Source organism: Salmo salar, chromosome ssa13 (genome assembly GCF_905237065.1).
Source record: "Salmo salar chromosome ssa13, Ssal_v3.1, whole genome shotgun sequence".
NCBI classification, from domain to species: Eukaryota; Metazoa; Chordata; class Actinopteri; order Salmoniformes; family Salmonidae; genus Salmo; species Salmo salar.
The window spans coordinates 98,389,699-98,412,065 of record NC_059454.1 but is presented as its reverse complement, the minus strand read 5'-3'; the positions used below and the strand labels follow the sequence as shown (position 1 = coordinate 98,412,065).

At 43.3% G+C, this 22,367-nt stretch overlaps 1 protein-coding gene across 3 annotated transcripts; it reads left to right on the top strand.

The window, feature by feature from the left end:
* The first annotated feature begins 807 nt into the window (after positions 1-807).
* LOC106566084 (zinc finger and SCAN domain-containing protein 2) lies at positions 808-22,133 on the top strand. 3 transcript variants are annotated; one of them, XM_045692509.1, is made up of 2 exons: positions 808-1,829; positions 4,100-6,331. In XM_045692509.1, the coding sequence occupies exons 1-2, from the start codon at positions 1,655-1,657 to the stop codon at positions 5,044-5,046; spliced, it is 1,122 nt and encodes a 373-aa protein (XP_045548465.1). In that variant the 5' UTR covers positions 808-1,654; the 3' UTR covers positions 5,047-6,331. The 3 variants fall into 3 exon arrangements, with proteins under 3 accessions (XP_045548465.1, XP_045548466.1, XP_013994112.1); XM_045692510.1 differs by lacking the exon at positions 4,100-6,331 and adding an exon at positions 20,850-22,133 and having other exon boundaries at positions 1,132-1,829; XM_014138637.2 differs by lacking the exons at positions 808-1,829; positions 4,100-6,331 and adding exons at positions 16,367-16,631; positions 20,850-22,133.
* Positions 22,134-22,367: the final 234 nt, after the last annotated feature.

Below are 22,367 nucleotides of genomic sequence, written 5' to 3'. Positions count from 1 at the left end.
CGGTAGTGTATTTTTTTTTTACCAAATTGCATCTCTACACTTAAAAAAAAAAAAAAAAGTTTGTTTGTAGAATGAGCAGCGATGCTCCTCAGAGTGTAAACTCTGGATTTGGAAACTACAGGTGCTCCTGAGTAGAATGGAGCCTAATTTCACTGGGACACAACTTACAGTAAATTGTGTACTGTGCAATATGTATATGTGTAACATGAAAAAAGTACTGAACATTGTGCAATACGAATGGGCTAATTAAGAAAGGGAAAGGGGGATACCTAGTCAGTTGTACAACTGAATGCATTCAACTGAAATGTCTTCCGCATTTAACCCAACCCCTCTGAATCAGAGAGGTGCGGGGGGCTGCCATAATCGGCATCCACATTTTCAACAATGGGATTTAAGTGTTTTATAAAGTTGATTATTATAATGATAATCATGTTATTGCTATTATTATTTTTAATAGTAGCATTAAAAAATAATGTTATTTGTATTACTGTCGTTAGAATAATATCTTGTAATCATGACTTCAAAAAGTTGTTCCAATATGAAATTTAAGTTGATTGGCCACTAAGGGCCACAAAACGAGCAGTGATGCTCGACTAGAATGGACCCCCCTTTATTGCGACATGATGTACAGAAACATTGTGTATGGTGCAATATGTATGTCCAATATGATTTTTGGGGGGAATTTAAGCTGATAGACCACTCTTTAAAGGGGCAATCTGCAGTTGTAACATACATTTTTTTTACTTTTAAATTAATGATATGTACCCATTGATTCTTAAAGAATATAACATGTATAAATGCACCATGAGCTTAGTTCAACTGCCGTACCCCTTCGGAACCCAAAATATAAGCAAATGTAAACAAGCACTTTATAGCCTCAACTTGGTTAAAACTATAATTTTATAGATGGCCAGTCCTTCCATCCATAGCTCTTTCTATGAATTTTACATTTCTCCAGCCCTATCTCTCAGATTTTTACTGAAACAGGGCGGTCTGGCTTTATTGTTTCAACACCTGATTGACACTAAGTGCCGAGCATCAACGCTCCTCTGGCTGGAAACTACAAGTGCTCCTGAGTAGAATGGACCCTCCCTTTTACTGTGACACAATTTACAGAAAATTATATATGTTGCAATAGGTATTTATTGTTATTCAGCTGATAGGTCACTCTTTAAGGGCTGCAAAATGAGCAGCAACGTGTAGCTCTGTTGGTAGAGCATGGCCCCTGCAGCGGCAGGGTTGTGGGTCGATTCCCACGGGGGAGCAGTACGAAACAAATATTCAAACGTATGCCCTCACTACTGTAAGTCACTCTGGATACGCGTGTCTGCTAAATGACTAAAATGTAACGCTCCTCTGGCTGTAAACTCTGGATTTGGATACTAGAAGTGCTAGTATGCACCCTTTGTTGACCATTTAAGCCTTGAAATAATAATACATAAATCGCATATAAATACTTGTAATTATTATTTATATGATAACTAGTATAAAATATGTAATTGTGCACACTTTATTATCTTCGCCCTAATTATTCATTTACAAAGCATACAGGTCGGAACTCGTGACACGGAAGTACTTAGTTATTCTTGCCTTCACAGTGGTCTAGTTATCTAGGTGTATTTCAGGAATATCTTTTGCCCCATATAATAGTCCAATGATGACTCAATTACAATATCTGAATGTGTATCTAACTGAGCGTTTGATGCAAGCTGCGGAGGAGATACTTGGAGTGGTCGGAAACACGATCTCTGAGTACCAGGAAGAAATAGCCCGGACGAAGAGAGAGAACCAATACCTGAAACGACACTTGATCACACCGGTCCTACCGGGTATGTAGACTACTGTACTGTACTTCTCCTTTACACGAATTATCTAGATACCTAGAAACGTGTTATATTGTATTTTACTCAGTATGGCAGAGAGAGACCGTGAAACCCTAACCAAATGTAGCAGGCGTAAAAAGACGCCTGAGCAGAGTCCCCAAATTCGAATTTTCCGGAGAATCGGAAGTTGGGTTGAAAATACTGTATCCTTGACAACCGGAAACATTAGCTGCGATTCAACCCGGCGTTGACTCCCACACCACCCCCTCGCTCCTACTAACTCGTTCGGAGGACTCTCCGTTGTCACGTGTTGCTGACAAAATTTCGAGGTTGACTTCCAGAAAGTGGCTCGGGGATCAATAAACCCATTAACTTCGGGACACTTAGTGACTTGAATGATGCAATTCATGTTCCACTTTTAAATAATAAGAGTACATGAAATTCAAATTAACGAGATATACTTTATTTATTCTAACAGGGAGGCCCATTGAGACCAAGGTCTCCCTTGCAGGGGTGCCTGGCGTCTTACAATTACAAAACAAATCACACAGGAAATACACCAGAAAATGTAAATACAAAGAGAATACCCCAAAATATATAAACCTCAGTAACAGTTAAACATTGCATTTGGGAGGTATTTCATAATTTACATGTGTCAAATGCACGTCACATAATTAGGCACACCTCTCCATAGTTTTTTGTGAAATTGCAATCAGATCCATCTGCTGACTGCAGTAGCTACACACCGAGCCCACTGCCATCGAGGGTACTTGTAACTGTACCACGTTCATTAGCATTACGTCACTTCATGCCACGCCCTCAACCATTACGTCACTACATGTATACTAGCTAGCAAGTACAACTCTAGGTAGCTAGCTAGCTAGAACACGCTAGCTAGCACCCTAACTACGCTATATATGCAAAAGGATGTGGACACACCTTCAAATTAGGGGATTTGGCTATTTCAGCCACACCCATTGCTGATAGGTTTATAAAACCGAGCACACAGCCATACAATCTCCATAGACAAACATTGGCAGTAAAATGGACTTACTGAAGAGATCGGTGTGGAAGAACTTTACTGGCCTGCACAGAACCCTGACCTCAACCCCATTGAACACCTTTGGGATGAATTGGAACACCGAATGCGAGCCAGGCCTAATAGCCAAACATCAGTGCCCGACCTAACTAATGCTCTTGTGGCTGAATGGAAGAAAGTCCACACAGCAATGTTCCAACATCAAGTGGAAAGTCTTCCCAGAAGAGTGGAGGCTGTTATAGCAGCAAAGGGGGGACCAAGTCCATATTAATGCCCATGATTTTGGAATGAGATGTTCGACGAGCAGGTGTCCACATACTTTTGGTCATGTAGTGTAGCTGGTACACACTAGCTAGCTAGTTAGTACATGCTAGCTAGTGGGCATAGGTGGCGTGTCCATTAGGCTAAAGTAGCCCCAATTGAATTCAGTTTTAAAAATGATATAGCCTAAGTAGCCTAAAATCATTCAAAATAGGCTACTACACCAGGAAGCATGTTTTGGCTGCAGACGTTCATTCGCTTCTGTAAAAAAAAAAAAGCTGTAGATTGTTTTAAATCACATTGCCTACGGTTGGAAGGGCCCCCAATTCGGGCATCGTGGGCGGCAAATACCAAGTAGATGATTGTTGAGTTGCAACTGTCAGTAAAAAGTAGAAACGTCCAGCTAGGCATATCACACAATATTTCAAAATGCAATCGCCGGAAAACAGTTTGGAAAGCAAATGGCTATTGATGTAAAGAGAAGACAATGAAAAGACTAATGTCTTTTAGTTATCAAAATTCTCAACTTAATTGAGCGAACAGTATAGCCTATCTTATTGGCACCAACGGAGAGCATCGGCAACATCCCCGGTGAGTTTGCATATTCACTCTTTATCATTGTTGCGTTAGTGCCACTTCATATTGTATTTTCGGACAATAATATCCTCCTCCAGGTTAGATGGGTGTCATATTGTATTTGTCTCCCCTTCTAGACCTATTATTATTCATCTGTTTGTCTCCAGTCATTAAGTGTAGAGGAATGGCATGAAATATGTTATAGAAAAGGCAACATTTTTCCTGTGCAAAGAAACATATCTGATATAGCCTGGGGGAAGGGGTGATATGGGATTTGGCCAGAGACATAGATACTCCATTCTCAGAACAAGCTAGCTAACTCAGTGGTGGTCTTGTCAATCAAGCGTCAACAGCTGTCATTACTTTCATTGATGTCAATTTATTGTCTTCTTCCCACCAGCCCCTCAGCCCATTGTCTCTTGGGTCTCGGAGCAGCAAACTCCCCCTGAGCAACAGTACTGTGAGCAGGAGTGGAGCCCCAGTCTGGGCCAGGAGGACCCAGAGCCCACACAGATTAAAGAGGAACAGGGTGACCTCAGGACCAGTCAGGAGGAAGAACAGCATCAAGTACCGGAGTCTGATACCAAAGAAGACTCCATATCTACTCCTCCCTGTGTGAAAAATGATGAGGACCGACCTCAGCCTTCACATCTTCCCCGAACCCAAAGTGTGGAGAACAGAGTGAGGGAGTCTCTACTGACCAACACAACTGGACAGATCAAAACAGAACCTGATGGCTATGGAGTATCACTATCAGAACCAACCAGTAACTCCCCTCAGTCTCAGCCCGTCTCTGAAGTAAGTCCAGACTCTTCTAGAACACAAAGTCAGAACACTGAGAACACGGAAAGTGTTCCTATTGTTCTGAGAGATCTAGAAAGGAGACCAGAGGAGGACACCCAGACACAGTCATGTACTCAGTGTGGAGCCGTGTTCTGTGAGCTTTCCCAACTGAAGGCACACATGCTATCCCATACAGTACCAGACACTGGTGACACTAGTCACAGGCAAATCATGTGCACAGTCTGTTGGAAGTCATTCACATCTACCAGTTACCTCAAGGTCCACCAGCGTTCTCACACTAAGGAAAAGCCCTTTCACTGTGGTGTGTGTGGCAAGAGCTTCAGCTACTCAGGGAAGTTCAGGGAACACCAGCGAATTCACACAGGAGAGAGACCTTACCGCTGCCATGTGTGTGGTAAACGCTTCAACCAGTCAGCCCACCTGAAGGCCCACCTGAGGGTACACACGGGGGAGAAACCCTACTCCTGTCCTGTCTGTGGGAAAGGATTCAGTCAGTCCAGCCAGATCAAGGGACACCTCAGAACTCACACCCGAGGGAGGTAGGAGAAAGATGCCTTGGAGTGGAAAGACCCCATGAGGGGATAGACGGAGCTTTCTGTTCTCACAGTGCCCAGCTTTTAGGAGGAGAAAGCGATAAAGACATTACTTCTCTTCAATGCTACTAATTCTACGTACACTACATGGCGAAAGTATGTGGACACGCCTTCAAATTAGTGGATTCGGCTATTTCAGCCAAACCCGTTGCTGACAGGTGTATAAAATGTACTTTTAGTTGACTTTCAAAGTGACACCATCATAGGATGCCACCTTTCCAGCAAGTGAGTTCGTCAAATTTATGCCCTGCTAGAGCTGCCCCAGTCAACTGTAAGTGCTGCTATTGTGAAATGGAAAAGTATAGGAGCAACAATGGCTCAGCCGCGACGCGGTAGGCCATAGCAACTCACAGAACGGGACCGTTGAGTGCTGAAGCGCGTAGTGCGTAAAAACGCCTGTCCTCGGCTGCAACACTCACTACCGAGTTCCAAACGCTGGATGCAACGTCAGCACAAGAACTGTTCGTTGGGAGCTTCATGAAATGGGTTTCCATGGCCGAGCAGCCGCACACAGGCCTAAGATCACCATGCGCAATTCCAAGAGTGGGCTGGACTGGTGTGAAGCTCGCCGCCATTGGACTCTGGAGCAGTGGAAACACGTTCTTTAGCGTAATGAATCACGCTTCACCATCTGGCAGTCCGACAGATGAATCTGGGTTTGGCGGATGCCAGGAGTACGCTACCTGCCCGAATGCATAGTGCCAACTGTAAAGTTTGGTGGAGGATTAATAATGGTCTGGGGCTGTGGAAAGCCTCCCCAGCAGAGTGGAGTCTGTTATAGCAGCAAAGGGGGACCAACTCCATCTTAATTCCCAAGATTTTCAAATGAGATGTTCGACTAAGCAGGTGTCCCCATACTTTTGGCCATGTAGTGTATTATTGTAACACTAGAGGACTATAGAATGTATGATGTTTTACAGACTGTAATTAAGGCACCTCATGTCTGCATTGAGTTAAGAAAGCTGCTCTAATACAATGCTATGAAAAGACTTGAACGCATCCCCTCATATCACTAGGTTACACTAACTATGTTTCAATTGGAGCTGGTTGGTCTTGCAAACAAACTTACGCTGTCATATTGATTAAGTATGTTTGGGAACATTTACTTCTGAATGTCTGTTTCTTTAGCGAAAAAACCCCACATCAGGTCAATGTTAGCTGGAGTGACTAGTGGGACTATTGTTACAGACAACCCATCCTCACCAATGTTGTTATAAAACCATGTTTGAACACTAGATGGCATATACTTTAATTATTTCTCCTTCACAAAAGTGTTACAGTTTTCAATATTAATGCCCTCACAGGTTGCCAAGCAACAGCCTAAAATCCAGAAACGGAGTTATTGGTAAGTTTATGCATACATTCAAAATCTATGATGACTATAGCAACAAAAACCTTTCCCCAATGGGTCTGCTTTTCTGTGTGAATTTGGTGTGGTTACTAGGGTACCATGCAATAATAGAGCACATCCCAATACTGTTCATTCTGGCTTGATATACCCCCAAATGTATACATGTATGACCTTTGACCCCTCTCCCAAGGTGGGCTCATTGGCGGATGCCAGGAGAACGCTACCTGCCCGAATGCATACCATTCAAATTGTTTCATACCTCAATATGGGATGTATTATAAAGTTAAAAACATATCAAATGGCCTTAGTTTGAGAAGATTATTATCTGATCATTTAAAATGACATCTCATACCCTCAATCCTGTTGGCCCAACGAACCGCATAACGTTCATAACATTTAGTTGTGTTACAGCCTGACTTCAAAATGGATTAAATAATGTTTCTTCTTACCCATCTACACACAATACCCCATAATGACAAATTGAAAACATGTTTAGACATTTTTTCAAATGTATAGAAAATGAAATACAGATACCAAATTTACATAAGTATTCACACCCCTGAGTCAATACTTTGTAGAAGCACCTTTTGACAGCAATTACAGCTGTGAGTCTCTAAGAGCTTTCCACACCTGGATTGTGTAACAATTGGTTGTTGATCATCGTTAGACAACCATTTTCAGGTCTTGCCATATATTTTCAAGTAGATGTAGCCCTTTCCTGCATTCAATGACCAAAAGAGCCCTATTTGGCCTCATGGCTGCAATGTTATTAATATTTTACATAATTGAATAATTAATATAGAATTATTTATTTTTTTACAACGAAAATCCTGTGTTTCTATGTCAAACCGTTTTGTTATTTCAGTCTTGTGATGTCTATAAAGTGTAATATTGGGACTCAAACTCAAAATGTAATGCATCTCAATTCTATATCTGACATGGTACAGGTGTCTTCTTTTTTTAAAGCGCATACCCATGTTTAGTGACGTGTATACTCTTGTTTCAAAGTATATTTGTTTCAGACTACCAATAACCTTTGCCTTTGCCTGTGCTTAGCTCCATTCCGTCTATTTTTTTATTCTGAAAAACTCCCCAGTCCTTAACAATTAAAAGCATACCCATAACATGATGCAGCCACCAGTATGCTAGAAGATATGGAGAGTGGTAATCAGTAATATGTTGGCAAATCCAATACAACACTTTGTATTCAGGACAAAAAGTGAATTGCTTTGCCACATTGTTTTTGCAGTATTACTTTAGTGCCTTGTTGCAAACAGGATGCATGTTTTGGAATATTTTTATCCTGTACAGACTTTCTTGCTTTCACTCTGTCAATTAGGTTAGTATTGTGGAGTAACTATAATGTTGTTGATCCATCCTCAGTTCTCTCTTATCACAGCTATTCTAAAGTCACCATTGGCCTCATGGTGAAATTCCTGAGCGGTTTTCTTCCTCTCCATCAACTGAGCTAGGAAGGATGCCTGCATCTTTGTATGACTGGGTGTTTAAAAAAATATACAGATAGATATTTTACCTTTATTTAACTAGGCAAGTCAGTTAAGAACAAATTCTTAATTACAATGACGGCCTAGGAACAGTGGGTTAACTGCCTTGTTCAGGGGCAGAACGACAGATTTTTACCTTGTCAGCTCAGGGATTCGATCTTGCAACCTTTCGGTTACTAGTCCAACGCTCTAACCACTAGGCTACCTGCTGCCCCAATAGGTAGTGTATTGATACACCATCCAAAGTGTAATTAATAACTTCAGCATGCTCAAAGGGATATTCAATGTCTGCTTTTTTTTTTTACCCATCTACCAACAGGTGCCCTTCTTTAAAAGGCATTGGAAAGCCTCCCTGGTCTTTGTGGGTGAATCTGTTTTTGAAATTCACTGCTTGACTGAGGGACCTTACAGATAATTGTATGTGTGTGGTACAGAGAGGAGGTAGTCATTCAAAAGTCATGTTAAACACTATTATTGCAGACAGATTGAGTCCATGCAAATTATTTGACTTGTTAAGCACATTTTTACTCATTAACTCATTTAAGCTGGCCATAAAAGGCGTTGAATAATTATTCACTCATGCCATTTCAGCTTTTCATTTGTAATTATATTTATTTTAAAATGTTCAAAAAACATAATTACACTTTGACATTTTGGGGTATTGTGTGTAGGCCAGTGACCAAAAATATAAATGTAATCAATTTTAAATTCAGGCTGTAACACAACAAAATGTGGAAAAATTCAAGGGGTGTGAATACTTTCTGAAGACACTGTATTTAATTGCCTGCACATTGTGTTGCAGTAAAGGAGGGCCCATTCCACTCAGGAGCACTTTTACTTTCCAAATCAACAGTTTACAACCCAAGGAGCATCACTGCTCATTCTGTGGACCTTTAAAGAGTGACCTATCAGAGTTAGAAAGCTGGCTGTCAAACATTTTACAATGTAAGTTGACTTTTAGTCCGTCTATCTGTATATTTCAAGACTGGGAATAGGGAGGTGTGGTGAGATACCCAATGGGTCGAACAATATTTTTTTCATCACTTATATTGAAGAAGCTATTACTTAAATATTGGAAGTCAAATGATACACCCATGTTAAGAGAATGGAAGAATCAAATGCTTTATTATTTAAATATTGGAGAGAAAAAATCTGGCTACAGACAAACAACACAATTTGAAGTCATACGGGGCAGAGTCTTACAAGCATTAGAAACAAAGTTGGGTGTGGATACGGTGGGAACATGTGGGCCTGAGCATGTGTGACGTCATTTATGTTTGGAAATGTATTTATATAAATGTTAAGTTGTCTATTGTTTTAGTCTATGTACTGTATGTTTTTGCTTGCCCGCCCCCCCCCCCCCCATATAAACTCAGCAAAAAAAGAAACGTCCTCTCACTGTCAACTGCATTTATTTTCAGCAATCTTAACATGTGTAAATATTTGTATGAACATAAGATTCAACAACAGACATAAACTGAACAAGTTCCACAGACTTGTGACTAACAGAAATTGAATAATGAACAAAGGGGGGGTCAAAATCTAAAGTAACAGTCGGTATCTGGTGTGGCTACCAGCTGCATTAAGTACTGCAGTGCATCTCCTCCTCATGGACTGCACCAGATTTGCCAGTTCTTGCTGTGAGATGTTACCCCACCCTTCCACCAAGGCACCTGCAAGTTCACAGACATTTCTGGGGGGGAATAGCCTAGCCCTCACCCTCCGATCCCAGACGTGCTCAATGGGATTGAGATCCGGGCTCTTCGCTGGCCATGGCAGAACACTGACATTCCTGTCTTGCAGGAAATCACGCACAGAATGAGCAGTATGGCTGATGGCATTGTCATGCTGGAGGGTCATGTCAGGATGAGCATCACATGATGGAGGAGGATGTCTTCCCTGTAACGGACAGCATTGAGATTGCCTGCAATGACAACAAGCTCAGTCCGATGATGCTGTGACACACCGCCCCAGACCATGACGGGACCTACACCTCCAAATCGATCCCGTTCCAGCGTACAGGCCTCGGTGTAATGCTCATTCCTTCGACGATAAACGCAAATCCGACCATCACCCCAGGTGAGACAAAACCGCAACTCATCGGTGAAGAGCACTTTTTGCCAGTCCTGTCTGGTCCAGCGACGGTGGGTTTGTGCCCATAGGTGACGTTGTTGCCGGTGATGTCTGGTGAGGACCTGCCTTACAACAGGCCTACTAGCCCTCAGTCCAGCTTCTCTCAGCCTATTGAGCACAGTCTGAGTACTGATGGTGGGATTGTGCGTTCCTGGTGTAACTCGGGCAGTTGTTGTTGCCATCCTGTACCTGTCACGCAGGTGTGATGTTCGGATGTACCGATCCTGTGTAGGTGTTACACGTGGTCTGCCACGGCGAGGACGATCAGCTGTCCGTCCTGTCTCCCTGTAGCGCTGTCCTAGGCGTCTCACAGTACAGACATTGCAATTTATTGCCCTGGCCACATCTGCAGTCCTCATGCCTCCTTGCAGCATGCCTAAGGCACGTTCATGCAGATGAGCAGGGACCCTGGGCAGAGTCAGGGTCAGTAGAAAGGCCTCTTTAGTGTCCTAAGTTTTCATAACTGTGACATTAATTGCCTACCATCTGTAAGCTGTTAGTGTCTTAACGAACGTTCCACAGGTTCATGAATTGTTTATTGTTCATTGAACAAGCATGGGAAACGGTGCTTTACAGTGAAGTTAGTTGGATTATCTTTGAAAGGGTCCTGAAAAAGGGACGTTTCTTTTTTTTGCTGAGTTAATATATGTACACTACCATTCAAAAGTTTGGGGTCACTTAGAAATATCCTTGTTTTTGAAAGAAAAGCAATTCATTTTTTTGTCCATTTTTAAAATAACATAATTCATCAGAAATACAGTAGACATTGCAGCTACAATAGTCATTTACAACATTAACAAACGACTGATTTTTAAATGGAATATAGGCGTACAGAGGCCCATTATCAGCAACCATCACTCCTGTGTTCCAATGGCACGTTGTGTTAGCTAATCCAAGTTTATCATTTTAAAAGGCTAATTGATCATTAGAAAAACCTTTTGCAATTATGTTAGCACAGCTGAACACTTATTGCTTCTTTAATAAGCACAACAAACTGGCCTTCAGACTAGTTGAGTATCTGGGACATCAGCATTTGATTACAGGCTCAAAATGCCCAGAAACAAAGGACTTTCTTCTGAAACTCGTCAGTCCATTCTTGTTCTGAGAAATGAAGGCTATTCCATGCGAGAAATTGCCAAGAAACTGAAGATCTCGTACAACGCTGTGTACTACTCCCTTCACAGAACAGCACAAACTGGCTCTAACCAGAATAGAAAGGGTAGTGGGAGGCCCCGGTGCACAACTGAGCAAGAGGACAAGTACATTAGTGTCTAGTTTGAGAAACATATGCCTCAAGTCCTCAACTGGCAGCTTCATTAAATAGTACCTGCAAAACACCAGTCTCAACGTCAACAGTGAAGCGGCGACTACGGGATGCTGGCCTTCTAGGCAGAGTTGCAAAGAAAAAGCCATATCTCCGACTGGCCAATAAAAAGAAAAGATTAAGATGGGCAAAAACAGACACTGGGCAAAGGAAGATTGGGGGGAAAAAAAATGTTATGGACTGAAGAATCTAAGTTTGAGGCGTTCGGATCACAAAGGAGAACATTCATGAGACGCAGAAAAGATGCTGGAGGAGTGCTTGACGCCATCTGTCAAGCAGGGTGGAGGCAATGTGGTGGTGGTAGAGTGGGAGATTTGTACAGGCTAAAAGGGATCTTGAAGAAGGAAGGCTATCATTCCATTTTGCAACGGCATGCCATACCCTGTGGACAGCGCTTAATTGCAGCCAATTTCCTCCTACAACAGGATAATGACCCAAAGCACAGCACCAAACTATGCAATAACTATTTAGGGAAGAAGCAGTCAGCTGGTATTCTGTCTATAATGGAGTAGCCAGCACAGTCACCAGATCTCAACCCTATTGAGCTGTTGTGGGAGCAGCTTGACTGTATGGTACGTAAGAAGTGCCCATCAAGCCAATCCAATTTGTGGGAGGTGCTTCAGGAAGCATGGGGTGAAATCTCTTCAGATCACCTCAAATTGACAACTGGAATGCCAAAGGTCTGCAAGGCTGTTATTGCTGCAAATGGATGATTCTTTGACAAAAGCCAAGTTAAGGAAATAATTACTATTTCAATTAAAAATCATTATTTATAACCTTGTCAATGTCTTGACTATATTTCCTGTTCATTTTGCAACTCATTTCATGGAAAACAAGGACATTTGTAAGTGACCCCAAACTTTTGAACGGTAGTGTATGTATATATATATATATATAGTACCAGTCAAAAGTTTGGACACACCTACTCATTCCAGGGTTTACTATTTTATACATTGTAGATCAATGTTGAAGATATCAAAATATGTAGTAACCGAAAAAGTGTAAAACAAATCAAAATATATATTTGATATTCTTCAAAGTAGCCACCCTTTGCCTTGATGACAGCTTTGCACACTCTTGGCATTCTCTCAACCAGCTCCATGAGGTAGTCACCTGGAATGCATTTCAATTAATAGTTGTGCCTTGTTAATTTGTGGAATGTATTTCCTTAATGCATTTGAGCAAATCAGTTGTTGTGACAAGGTAGGGGTGGTATACAGAAGATAGCCCTATTTGGTAAAAGACCAAGTCAATATTACGGCAAGAACAGCTCAAATAAGCAAAGAGAATGACAGTCCATCATTACTATAAGACATGAAGGCCAGTCAATCTGGAAGAACTTTGAAATTTTCTTCAATTGCAGTCGCAAAAACCACCAAGCGCTATGATGAAACTGGCACTCATGAGGACCACCGCAGGAAAGGAAGACCCAGAGTTACGTCTGCTGCAGAGGACAAGTTCATTAGTTACCAGCATCAGAAATTGCAATCCAAATAAATGCTTCAGAGTTCAAGTAACAGACATCTACAACATCAACTGTTCAGAGGAGACTGCGTGAATCAGGCCAAGGTTGAATTTCTGCAAAGAAACCACTGATAAAGGACACCAATAAGAAGAGAATTGCTTGGGCCAAGAAACACGTGCAATGGACATTAGACCGGTGGAAATCTGTCCATTGATCTGATGAGTCCAAATTTGCGATTTTTGGTTACAACTGCCGTGTTGCCCCCTCAGTCCCCTCTTGTATTCCCTGTATATCCACAACTGCGTGGCCTCACACAGTTCTAACTCCATCATCAAGTTCGCAGACAATACGACAGTAGTAGGCCTGATTACCACCAACAACGACGAGACGGCCTACATGGAGGTGGTAGGCACTCTGACGGCGTGGTGCCAGTTAACAACCTTTCCCTCAATGTCAGCAAAACAAAGGAGCTGATTGTGGACTGCAGGAGGAACCAGGCTGGATATGCCCCCATCCCCCTCACCTCGCTCATCAACTCATCCTTGACCGCTGGCTACGTCCCTTCCGTCTTCAAGAGAGCGAGAGTTGCACCCCTTCTGAAAAAACCTACACTCGATCCCTCCGATGTCAACAACTACAGACCAGTATCCCTTCTTTCTTTTCTCTCCAAAACTCTTGAACGTGCCGTCCTTGGCCAGCTCTCTTGCTATCTCTCTCAGAATGACCTTCTTGATCCTAATCAGTCAGGTTTCAAGACTGGGCATTCAACTGAGACTGCTCGTCACGGAGGCTCTCCGCACTGCTAAAGCTAACTCTCTCTCCTCTGCTCTCATCATTCTAGACCTATCTGCTGCCTTTGATACTGTGAACCATCAGATCCTCCTCTCCACCCTCTCCGAGCTGGGCATCTCCGGCGCAGCCCACGCTTGTTTTGCGTCCTACCTGACAGGTCGCTCCTACCAGGTGGCGTGGCGAGAATCTGTCTCCGCACCACGTGCTCTCACCACTGGTGTCCCCCAGGGCTCTGTTCTAGGCCCTCTCCTATTCTCGCTTTACACCAAGTCTCTTGGCTCTGTCATATCCTCACATGGTCTCTCCTATCATTGCTATGCAGACGACACACAATTCATCTTCTCCTTTCCCCCTTCTGACAACCAGGTGGCGAATCGCATCTCTGCATGTCTGGCAGACATATCAGTGTGGATGACGGATCACCACCTCAAGCTGAACCTCGGCAAGACGGAGCTGCTCTTCCTCCCGGGGAAGGACTGCCCATTCCATGATCTCGCCATCACGGTTGACAACTCCCTTGTGTCCTCCTCCCAGAGTGCTAAGAACCTTGGAGTGACCCTGGACAACACCCTGTCGTTCTCCACTAACATCAAGGCGGTGACCCGATCCTGTAGGTTCATGCTCTACAACATTCGCAGAGTACGACCCTGCCTCACACAGGAAGCGGCGCAGGTCCTAATCCAGGCACTTGTCATCTCCCGCCTGGATTACTGCAACTCGCTGTTGGCTGGGCTCCCTGCCTGTGCCATTAAACCCCTACAACTCATCCAGAACGCCGCAGCCCGTCTGGTGTTCAACCTTCCCAAGTTCTCTCACGTCACCCCGCTCCTCCGCTCTCTCCACTGGCTTCCAGTTGAAGCTCGCATCCGCTACAAGACCATGGTGCTTGCCTACAGAGCTGTGAGGGGAACGGCACCTCAGTACCTTCAGGCTCTGATCAGGCCCTACACCCAAACAAGGGCACTGCGTTCATCCACCTCTGGCCTGCTCGCCTCCCTACCTCTGAGGAAGCACAGTTCCCGCTCAGCCCAGTCAATACTGTTCGCTGCTCTGGCACCCCAATGGTGGAACAAGCTCCCTCACAACGCCAGGACAGCGGAGTCAATCCCCACCTTCCGGAGACACCTGAAACCCCACTTCTTCAAGGAATACCTGGGATGGGATAAAGTTATCCTTCTAACCCCCCCCCTTCCCCCCTAAATTTTTTTAGATGCACTATTGTAAGTGGTTGTTCCACTGGATATTATAAGGTGAATGCACCAATTTGTAAGTCGCTCTGGATAAGAGCGTCTGCTAAATGACTTAAATGTAAATGTAAATGTGTTGGTTGTGGAGACTGTGAGTAACTTAATTCCTAGGCTTACACATCTCAGAGAAACTGTAATGGTCAAGGCATGACAGCGACTCTTCAACCTCAGAATGCTGAAGAAATTCTTCCTTTCCCAGAGCGTTCTACAGGAGCACCATCGAGAGCATACTGTCGAGCTGCATTACAGCCTGGTACAGAAACTCCACCGCCGCTGACCGCAAGGTTCTTCACAGGGTGATACGCGCAGTCGAACGCACACTGCCTGCCCTGCAGGACACCTACAACACCAGGTGTCGCAGGAAGGCCAAGAAGATCATCAAAGACCCCAGCTACCCGAGCCATGGCCTGTTCTACCCGCTTCCATCACTCAGACGCGGGAAGTACAGGAGCATCATGGCGACAACTGGAAGACTGGCCAATAGTTTTTACCCCCCAGACCATCAGGCTGCTGAATAGCCACCACTAGTCAGCTACCTGCTCCCTCCTTCCCCTGCTACTCCCCCTATGGACATTTTCCCCCCACCCCAATGACATTCATCACTGTTGTAGTTGTTAATATGTATATTATTATTTATATTTGTGTCTGTTTTATTTCCCTTGGTCCCCACTCCCCCTCAATGGTCATTTACTCTGACTGCTGCTCCCCTATAGTCATTCCCTCCCACCCCCTTCCTCCACCCCAATGGACATCACTGCTACATTTGATATGTATATAGTGCTATTTATATTTACATGTATGTTGTTTTTGTATTACCATGATTATTATTTTATTTCACTTATTCCTGCATGTTGGAGCTGGGAGCCTAAGATTTTCACTGTACCCTGCAATCACACCTTCATCCCTGTAAATTTGACTTACAGTGCCTTCAGAAAGTATTCACCTTCCTTTACTTTTTCCACATTTTGTGTTACAGCCCGAATTTAAAATTGTCACTGGCCTACAAACAATGCCCCATAATGTCCAAGTAGAATTCTGTTTTTCAGAATTTTCACAAATGAATTAAAAATGAAAAGCTGAAATGAAGTATTCAACCCCTTTGTTATGGCAAGTCTAAATAAGTTCAGGAGTAAAAATGGGCTTAACAAGTCACATTGGTTGCATGAACTCAATCTGTGTGCAATAATATGGTTTACATGATTTTGTAATGACTACCTCCCTCAGTCGAGAAATGAATTTCAAACCGATTCAACCACAAAGACCAGGATGTTTTCCAATCCCTATTGGTAGATGGGTAAAAATAAATGTACTTTTTTTTAAATCACATATTGCATGACAACTAGTATAACATATCTATAATTATGCACATTTTCCATCATATTCGCCTTTATTATTCATTTATAAAGCATACACGACGGAACTCATTTTCTGAAATATTTGTTTTAATCCGTGACCCGGAAGTACTTGGTTATTCTTGCCTTCTTCACAGCGGTCTAGCTATCTACGTGTATTTCGGGAATATTTTTTTGCCCCCTATCGTCCAATGATGACTAAATTACAATATCTGAATGTGTATCTAACTGAGCGTTTGATGCAAGCTGCGGAGGAGATACTTGGAGTGGTCGGAGACACGATATCCGAGTACCAGGAAGAAATAGCCCGGACGAAGAGAGAAAACCAATACCTGAAACGACACTTGATCACACCGGTCTTCCCTGGTATGTAGCTAGCTGAACTACTGTGCTTCTCATTTACACGAATTATCTAGATAGCTAGAAACGTGTTATATTGTATTCTACAGTATTTGAAGGATGAAACCCTAACCTAATGTAGCAGGCGTAAAAAGACGTCTGAGCGGTGTCCCCACATCAGTTTTTCAGTCAGGGTTTCCAGGTTAAACTCTGAAAACCTGCTCAAAAGTCCCGAAAACTATCTCTAAAAATATTTTCTCAGCCAGTTTTGGTGCCACATTTATCCAATATACCCATTTTTCCAGCGAATTAAGAAGGAATATAGAAATCATTTTTAACGAAGTAGGCTAAGAAGCAAACTAGGTTTTCCATCAAAATAGTAGTTCTTGCAAGTTTAATAATATGTCGCAAGAGACAATATAAATCGCCTTTATTAAACTCTCCAGATCATTTTCCATCAGTGGATGTCGATTTAACTTGTTTTTACTGCTATGATTAAGCAATAAGGCCCGAGGTGGTGTGGTATATGGCCAATAAACCATGCCGGCTAAGGGCTGTTCTTAGGGCCACAAACCCCTGAGGTTTGCTATTATAAACTGGTTAACAACGTAATTAGAATATACCATGGCTTTCAACCAATCAGCATTCAGTGCTCAAACTACCCAGTTTGTAATTGTAAATACATTTTTTAAACTCTTTTTCTTCCCAATTTCGTGGTATACAATTAGTAGTTAGTCTTGTCTCATTGCTGCAACTCCCGTACGGACTCGGGAGAGACGAAGGTCGAGAGCCGTGCGTCCCACGAAACCCAACCAAGCCGCACTGCTTCTTGACACATTGCCCGCTTAACCCGGAAGCCAGCCGCACCAATGTGTTGGAGGAAACACAGTACACCTGGCGACTGTGTCAGCGTGCACTGTGCCCGGCCCGCCACAGGAGTCACTAGTGCGTGATGGGACAAGGACATCCCTGTCGGCCAAACCCTCCCCTCACCCGGACGACGCTGGGCCAATTGTGTGCCACCCCATGGGTCTACCGGTCACGGCCGGCTGCGACAGAGCCTGGACTCGAACCCAGAATATCTAGTGGCCTTAGACCACTGCGCCACTCGGGAGGCCCAAATAAATCTTGTTTGCGAATGCACACAACTATAGATTCATCACTCAAACTCTCCTGTTAAATGTAAGTTGGACAGAGGATCTCAATCTCTGGGCAAGAAACACTTGGACGAACTTCAAAAAATGAATGTTAGGTTATTTTCTGGCCATTGTGCCAGATGTTAAGACTACAAACCATTATAAATGGCCTATTTGCGAGATTGATTTGGTATTACAATAGGCATAGGCTACTGACTAAAATATGGGTTTATAATTGCAATTCAACTTTGCCATGGTTTGCTGAGCTAGATGCAGGAAGCGTATAGCCCCTGATAGGCTAACATCTCATTTCAGGGAAAAGTCCACAATGAAACTGACATTAAATGTGGAGAATGATACATTTGAGAGAGCTCAGACCATGATTACAGTTGACAACTTCCAAGTTAATTAACTAAACATGGACATTAATAATTGCATAATAACTGAGTTATAGGCTATTTATTAAATCTGTTTGCAAGCTCCAGGAAGGCTACACAAATAGCAAGAATTGATTTGCAATGACTCCAGTGATATCTTCATTTCAATATATTTATTGTATCAAATGGTAAGCTACAGTAGCCTGCAATGGAATATAAATGAATAGCCTACTTGATGGCCAACAAATGCAAATGTAGCCTATCATTCTCCACATTTCATGTAATTTTCATTGTGGACTCTTTCCAATAACACAAGCACGCGAGGGAGTTCCATTTCAAATTTCTACTCGTGCAGCCCTCCAGACCCTAGAACTGAGCATGAGTAAAACCCTTCACTTGATAGGGTTATCCATAAGAAAAGTCAACATTAGAATACAGTTTACTTTCCTCCTCTGAGCTAATTTATCTAAAGCGCTCTAGTGCGCCTAAAGAATTTTCCAATGCTTTGTCGCCGTTATGTCAGTTCTAGCACGTTAATGTTTTATAGAAAATGGGTATCTAAATAGCCTACCTACAACTGGTAAAAAGTTGTCACGATGTGCGCGCGTGCTGCACTGTCTCCATGACTCAGCTGCCTCTGCTGCAGCACTCTCTCAACCAACACACACACATCCAGCCCTCTCCCTCTCCACCATTCACTCAGTCACTCAGTAACAGCCTGTTCACTGCCTGATAGTCAGCAGCATCAGGTCACAATGAAATATATACAGTGCCTTCGGAAAGTGTTCAGACCCCTTGACTGTTTCCACATTTTGTTACAGCCTTATTCTAAAATTGATTAAATAAAAACAAATCCTCAGCAATCTACACATAATGACAAAGCGAAAACAGGTTTTTAGAATTTTATGCTAATTTATAAAACAAACACCTTATGTAAATAAGTATTCAGACCCTTTGCTATGAGACTTGAAATTGAGCTCAGGTGCATCCTGTTTCCATTGATCATCCTTGATGTTTCTATAACTTGGAGTCCACCTGTGGTAAATTCAATTGATTGGAAAGGCACACACCTGTCTATATAAAGATCCCACAGTTGACAGGGCACGTCAGAGCAAAAACCAAGCCATGAGGTCGAAGGAATTGTCCGTAGAGCTCTGAGACAGGATTGTGTCGAGGCACAGATCTGGGGAAGGGTACCAAAGAAAGTCTGCAGCATTGACAGTCTCCAAGAACACAGTGGCCTCCATCATTCTTAAATGGAAGAGATTTGGAACCACCAAGACTCTTCTAGAGCTGGCGTACGGACATACTGAGCAATCGGGGGAGAAGGGCCTTGGGCAGGGAGGTGAACAAGAACCCGATGGTCACTCTGACAAATCTCTAGAGTTCCTATGTGGAGATGGTTGTCCTTCTGGAAGGTTCTCCCATCTCTGCAGCACTCCACCAATGAGGCCTTTATGGTAGTGACCAGACAGAAGCCACTCCTCAGTAAAAGGAAACCAAGATTGAACTCTTTGGCCTGAATGCCAAGTGTCACGTCTGGAGGAAACCTGGCACAATCCCTACGGTGAAGCATGGTGGTGGCAGCATCATGCTTTGGGGATGTTTTTCAGCAGTAGGGACTGGGAGACTAGTCAGGATCAAGGCAAAGATGAATGGAGCAAAGTACAGGGAGATCCTTGATGAAAACCTGCTCCAGAGTGCTCCGGACCTTAGACGGGGGTGAAGGTTCACCTTCCAACAGGACAACAACCCTATTTCACACAGCCAAGATAATACAGGAGTGGCTTCAGGACAAGTCTCTGAATTTGCATGAGTAGCCCAGCCAGAGCCCGGACTTTAACTCGAGAGACCTGCAAATAGCTGTGCAGCGACATTCCCCATCCAATCTGACAGAGCTTGAGAGGATCTGCAGAGAAGCTCCCGAGTGGCGCAGCGGTCTAAGGCACTACATCTCAGTGCTAGAGGCGCCACTACAGACACTGGTTAAATACTGAAGACTCAAGGTTGTAATCTCTGTCAATGGTGCTTCAACAAAGTACTGAGTAAAGGGTCTGAATACTTGTGTAAATGTGATATTCCAGTTATTTATAATACCTTTTCAAAAATGTCTAAACCTGTTTTTGCTTTGTCATGATGGGGTATTGTGTGTAGATTTGATGAGGGGGGGGGGAATCTATTTTAGAATAAGGTTGTAACGTAACAACATTTTGAAAAAGTAATGGGGTCTGAATACTTTCCGAATGCACTGTATAGTGTATATTATTAGCCTACATTATGTCTACTCATCACATTTAGCAATAGTAGGCTATCTTACATAAGTTTACAAATGTCATAATGCAAGCTTTATTATAAAGGTGCTTTTTGATGGTGAAAATATGCTTCCCCAAACTATTTGCTAGTACACACTAAAAAGTAATGCAGGGCCTTATGGGATTCCACTTCGCTCTGAAGTAGCTGCGTTGCTGGTTTGATCTAATTGGTTTTCGGAGGGTCTAATTACACCCTCCATAATTTTCACACCCTCAACTTTGGGATACTTGTGCATATGGCAGAGGAATGCGTGAATGTGCAAATGGATGGGCGAGGGGAAGGGTGATATGGGATTCAGCCAGAGAAATAGCTAGCTTGTTTTGGGAATGACATAGCTAACTCAATGGTGGTCTTGTCAATCAAGCGTCAACAGCTGTCATTACTTTCATTGATGTAATTTATTGTCTTCTTCCCACCAGCTCCTCAGCCCATTGTCTCTTGGGTCTCGGAGCAGCAAACTCCCCCTGAGCAACAGTACTGTGAGCAGGAGTGGAGCCCCAGTCTGGGGCAGAGGGACCCAGAGCCCACACAGATTAAAGAGGAACAGGGTGAACATAGGACCCGTCAGGAGGTAGAGCAGATTCAAGGGCCGGAGGCTGATAACAAAGAAGAATCCATAACCATTCCTCCCTGTGTGAAAAGTGACTGTGATCAGGAGCCACCTCAGCCCACACATCTTCCCCAAACTGTGGAGAACAGAGAGAGAGACTCTCTACTGACCAACACAACTGGACAGATCAAAACAGAACCTGATGGAGAGGGCTATGGAGTATCACTATCAGAACCAACCAGTGACTCCCCTCAGTCTCAGCCCCTCTCTGCAGTAAATCCAGCCTGTTCTAGAACACAGAGTGAGAACACTGAAAGTGTTCCAAGAGATCCAGAAAGGAGACCAGAGGAGGACACCCAGACACACTCATGTACTCAGTGTGGAGCCGTGTTCTGTGAGCTTTCCCAACTGAAGGCACACATGCTATCCCATACAGTACCACACAGTGGTGACACTAGTCACAGGCAAATCCTCTGCACAGTCTGTTGGAAGTCATTCACCTCTACCAGTTACCTCAAGGTCCACCTGCGTTCTCACACCAATGAGAAGCCCTTCCACTGTGGTGTGTGTGGCAAGAGTTTCAGCTACTCAGGGAGGTTCAGGGAGCACCAACGCATTCACACGGGAGAGAGACCATACCGCTGCCACGTGTGTGCTAAACGCTTCAACCGGTCTGCCCATCTGAAGACCCACCTGAGGGTCCACACGGGGGAGAAACCCTACTCCTGTCCTGTCTGTGGGAAAGGATTCAGTCAGTCCAGCCAGATCAAGGGACACCTCAGAACTCACACCCGAGGGAGGTAGAAGATTCCTTAGAGTGGAAGGAGCTCATGAAGGGATAGACAGAGCCTTCTGTTCTCAAAGTGCCTCCCTTCTCTTCACTTCTACATATAGTTGTAACACTAGAGGACTATAGAATGTGTAATGTTTTGCAGACTGAGGCATGTCTGCATTGATTTGAGAGAGTTGCTTAATAACATGCTATGAAAAGACTTGACCCTTATGTATCATTAGGTTACACTAACTATTTTAGAGAGAAATATAATGTTCATTTGGGTTAGATTTAAAAATATACCTTCTTGATTTTCAATAGGAGCTGGTTGGTCTCCTTGCAAATAAACTGTCATATTGATTAAAAATGTTTGGGAACATTTATTTCTGAATGTCTGTTTCTGAAGAAAATAACAACTTGCATCAGATCAATGTTAGCTGGAGTGACTGTTGCTACAGACAACCTATTCTCACCAATGTTGTTGTATAACCAAGTTTGAACACTAGATGGTATTCTTGAATTATATATCCTCTACAAAAGTGTTACAATGTTCAATATTATTGCTCTCACAGATCCTGCCAAGCAACAGCCTAAAATCCAGAAACCAAGATATTG

What these genes read in the sequence shown, in the direction of transcription:
- LOC106566084 (XM_045692509.1), top strand. Translation starts at nt 1,655, where the DNA reads ATGATGACTCAATTACAATATCTGAATGTGTATCTAACTGAGCGTTTG. An exon ending in GATCACACCGGTCCTACCGG is followed by an intron (nt 1,830 to 4,099) that starts GTATGTAGACTA and finishes TCTTCCCACCAG; the next exon opens with CCCCTCAGCCCATTGTCTCT.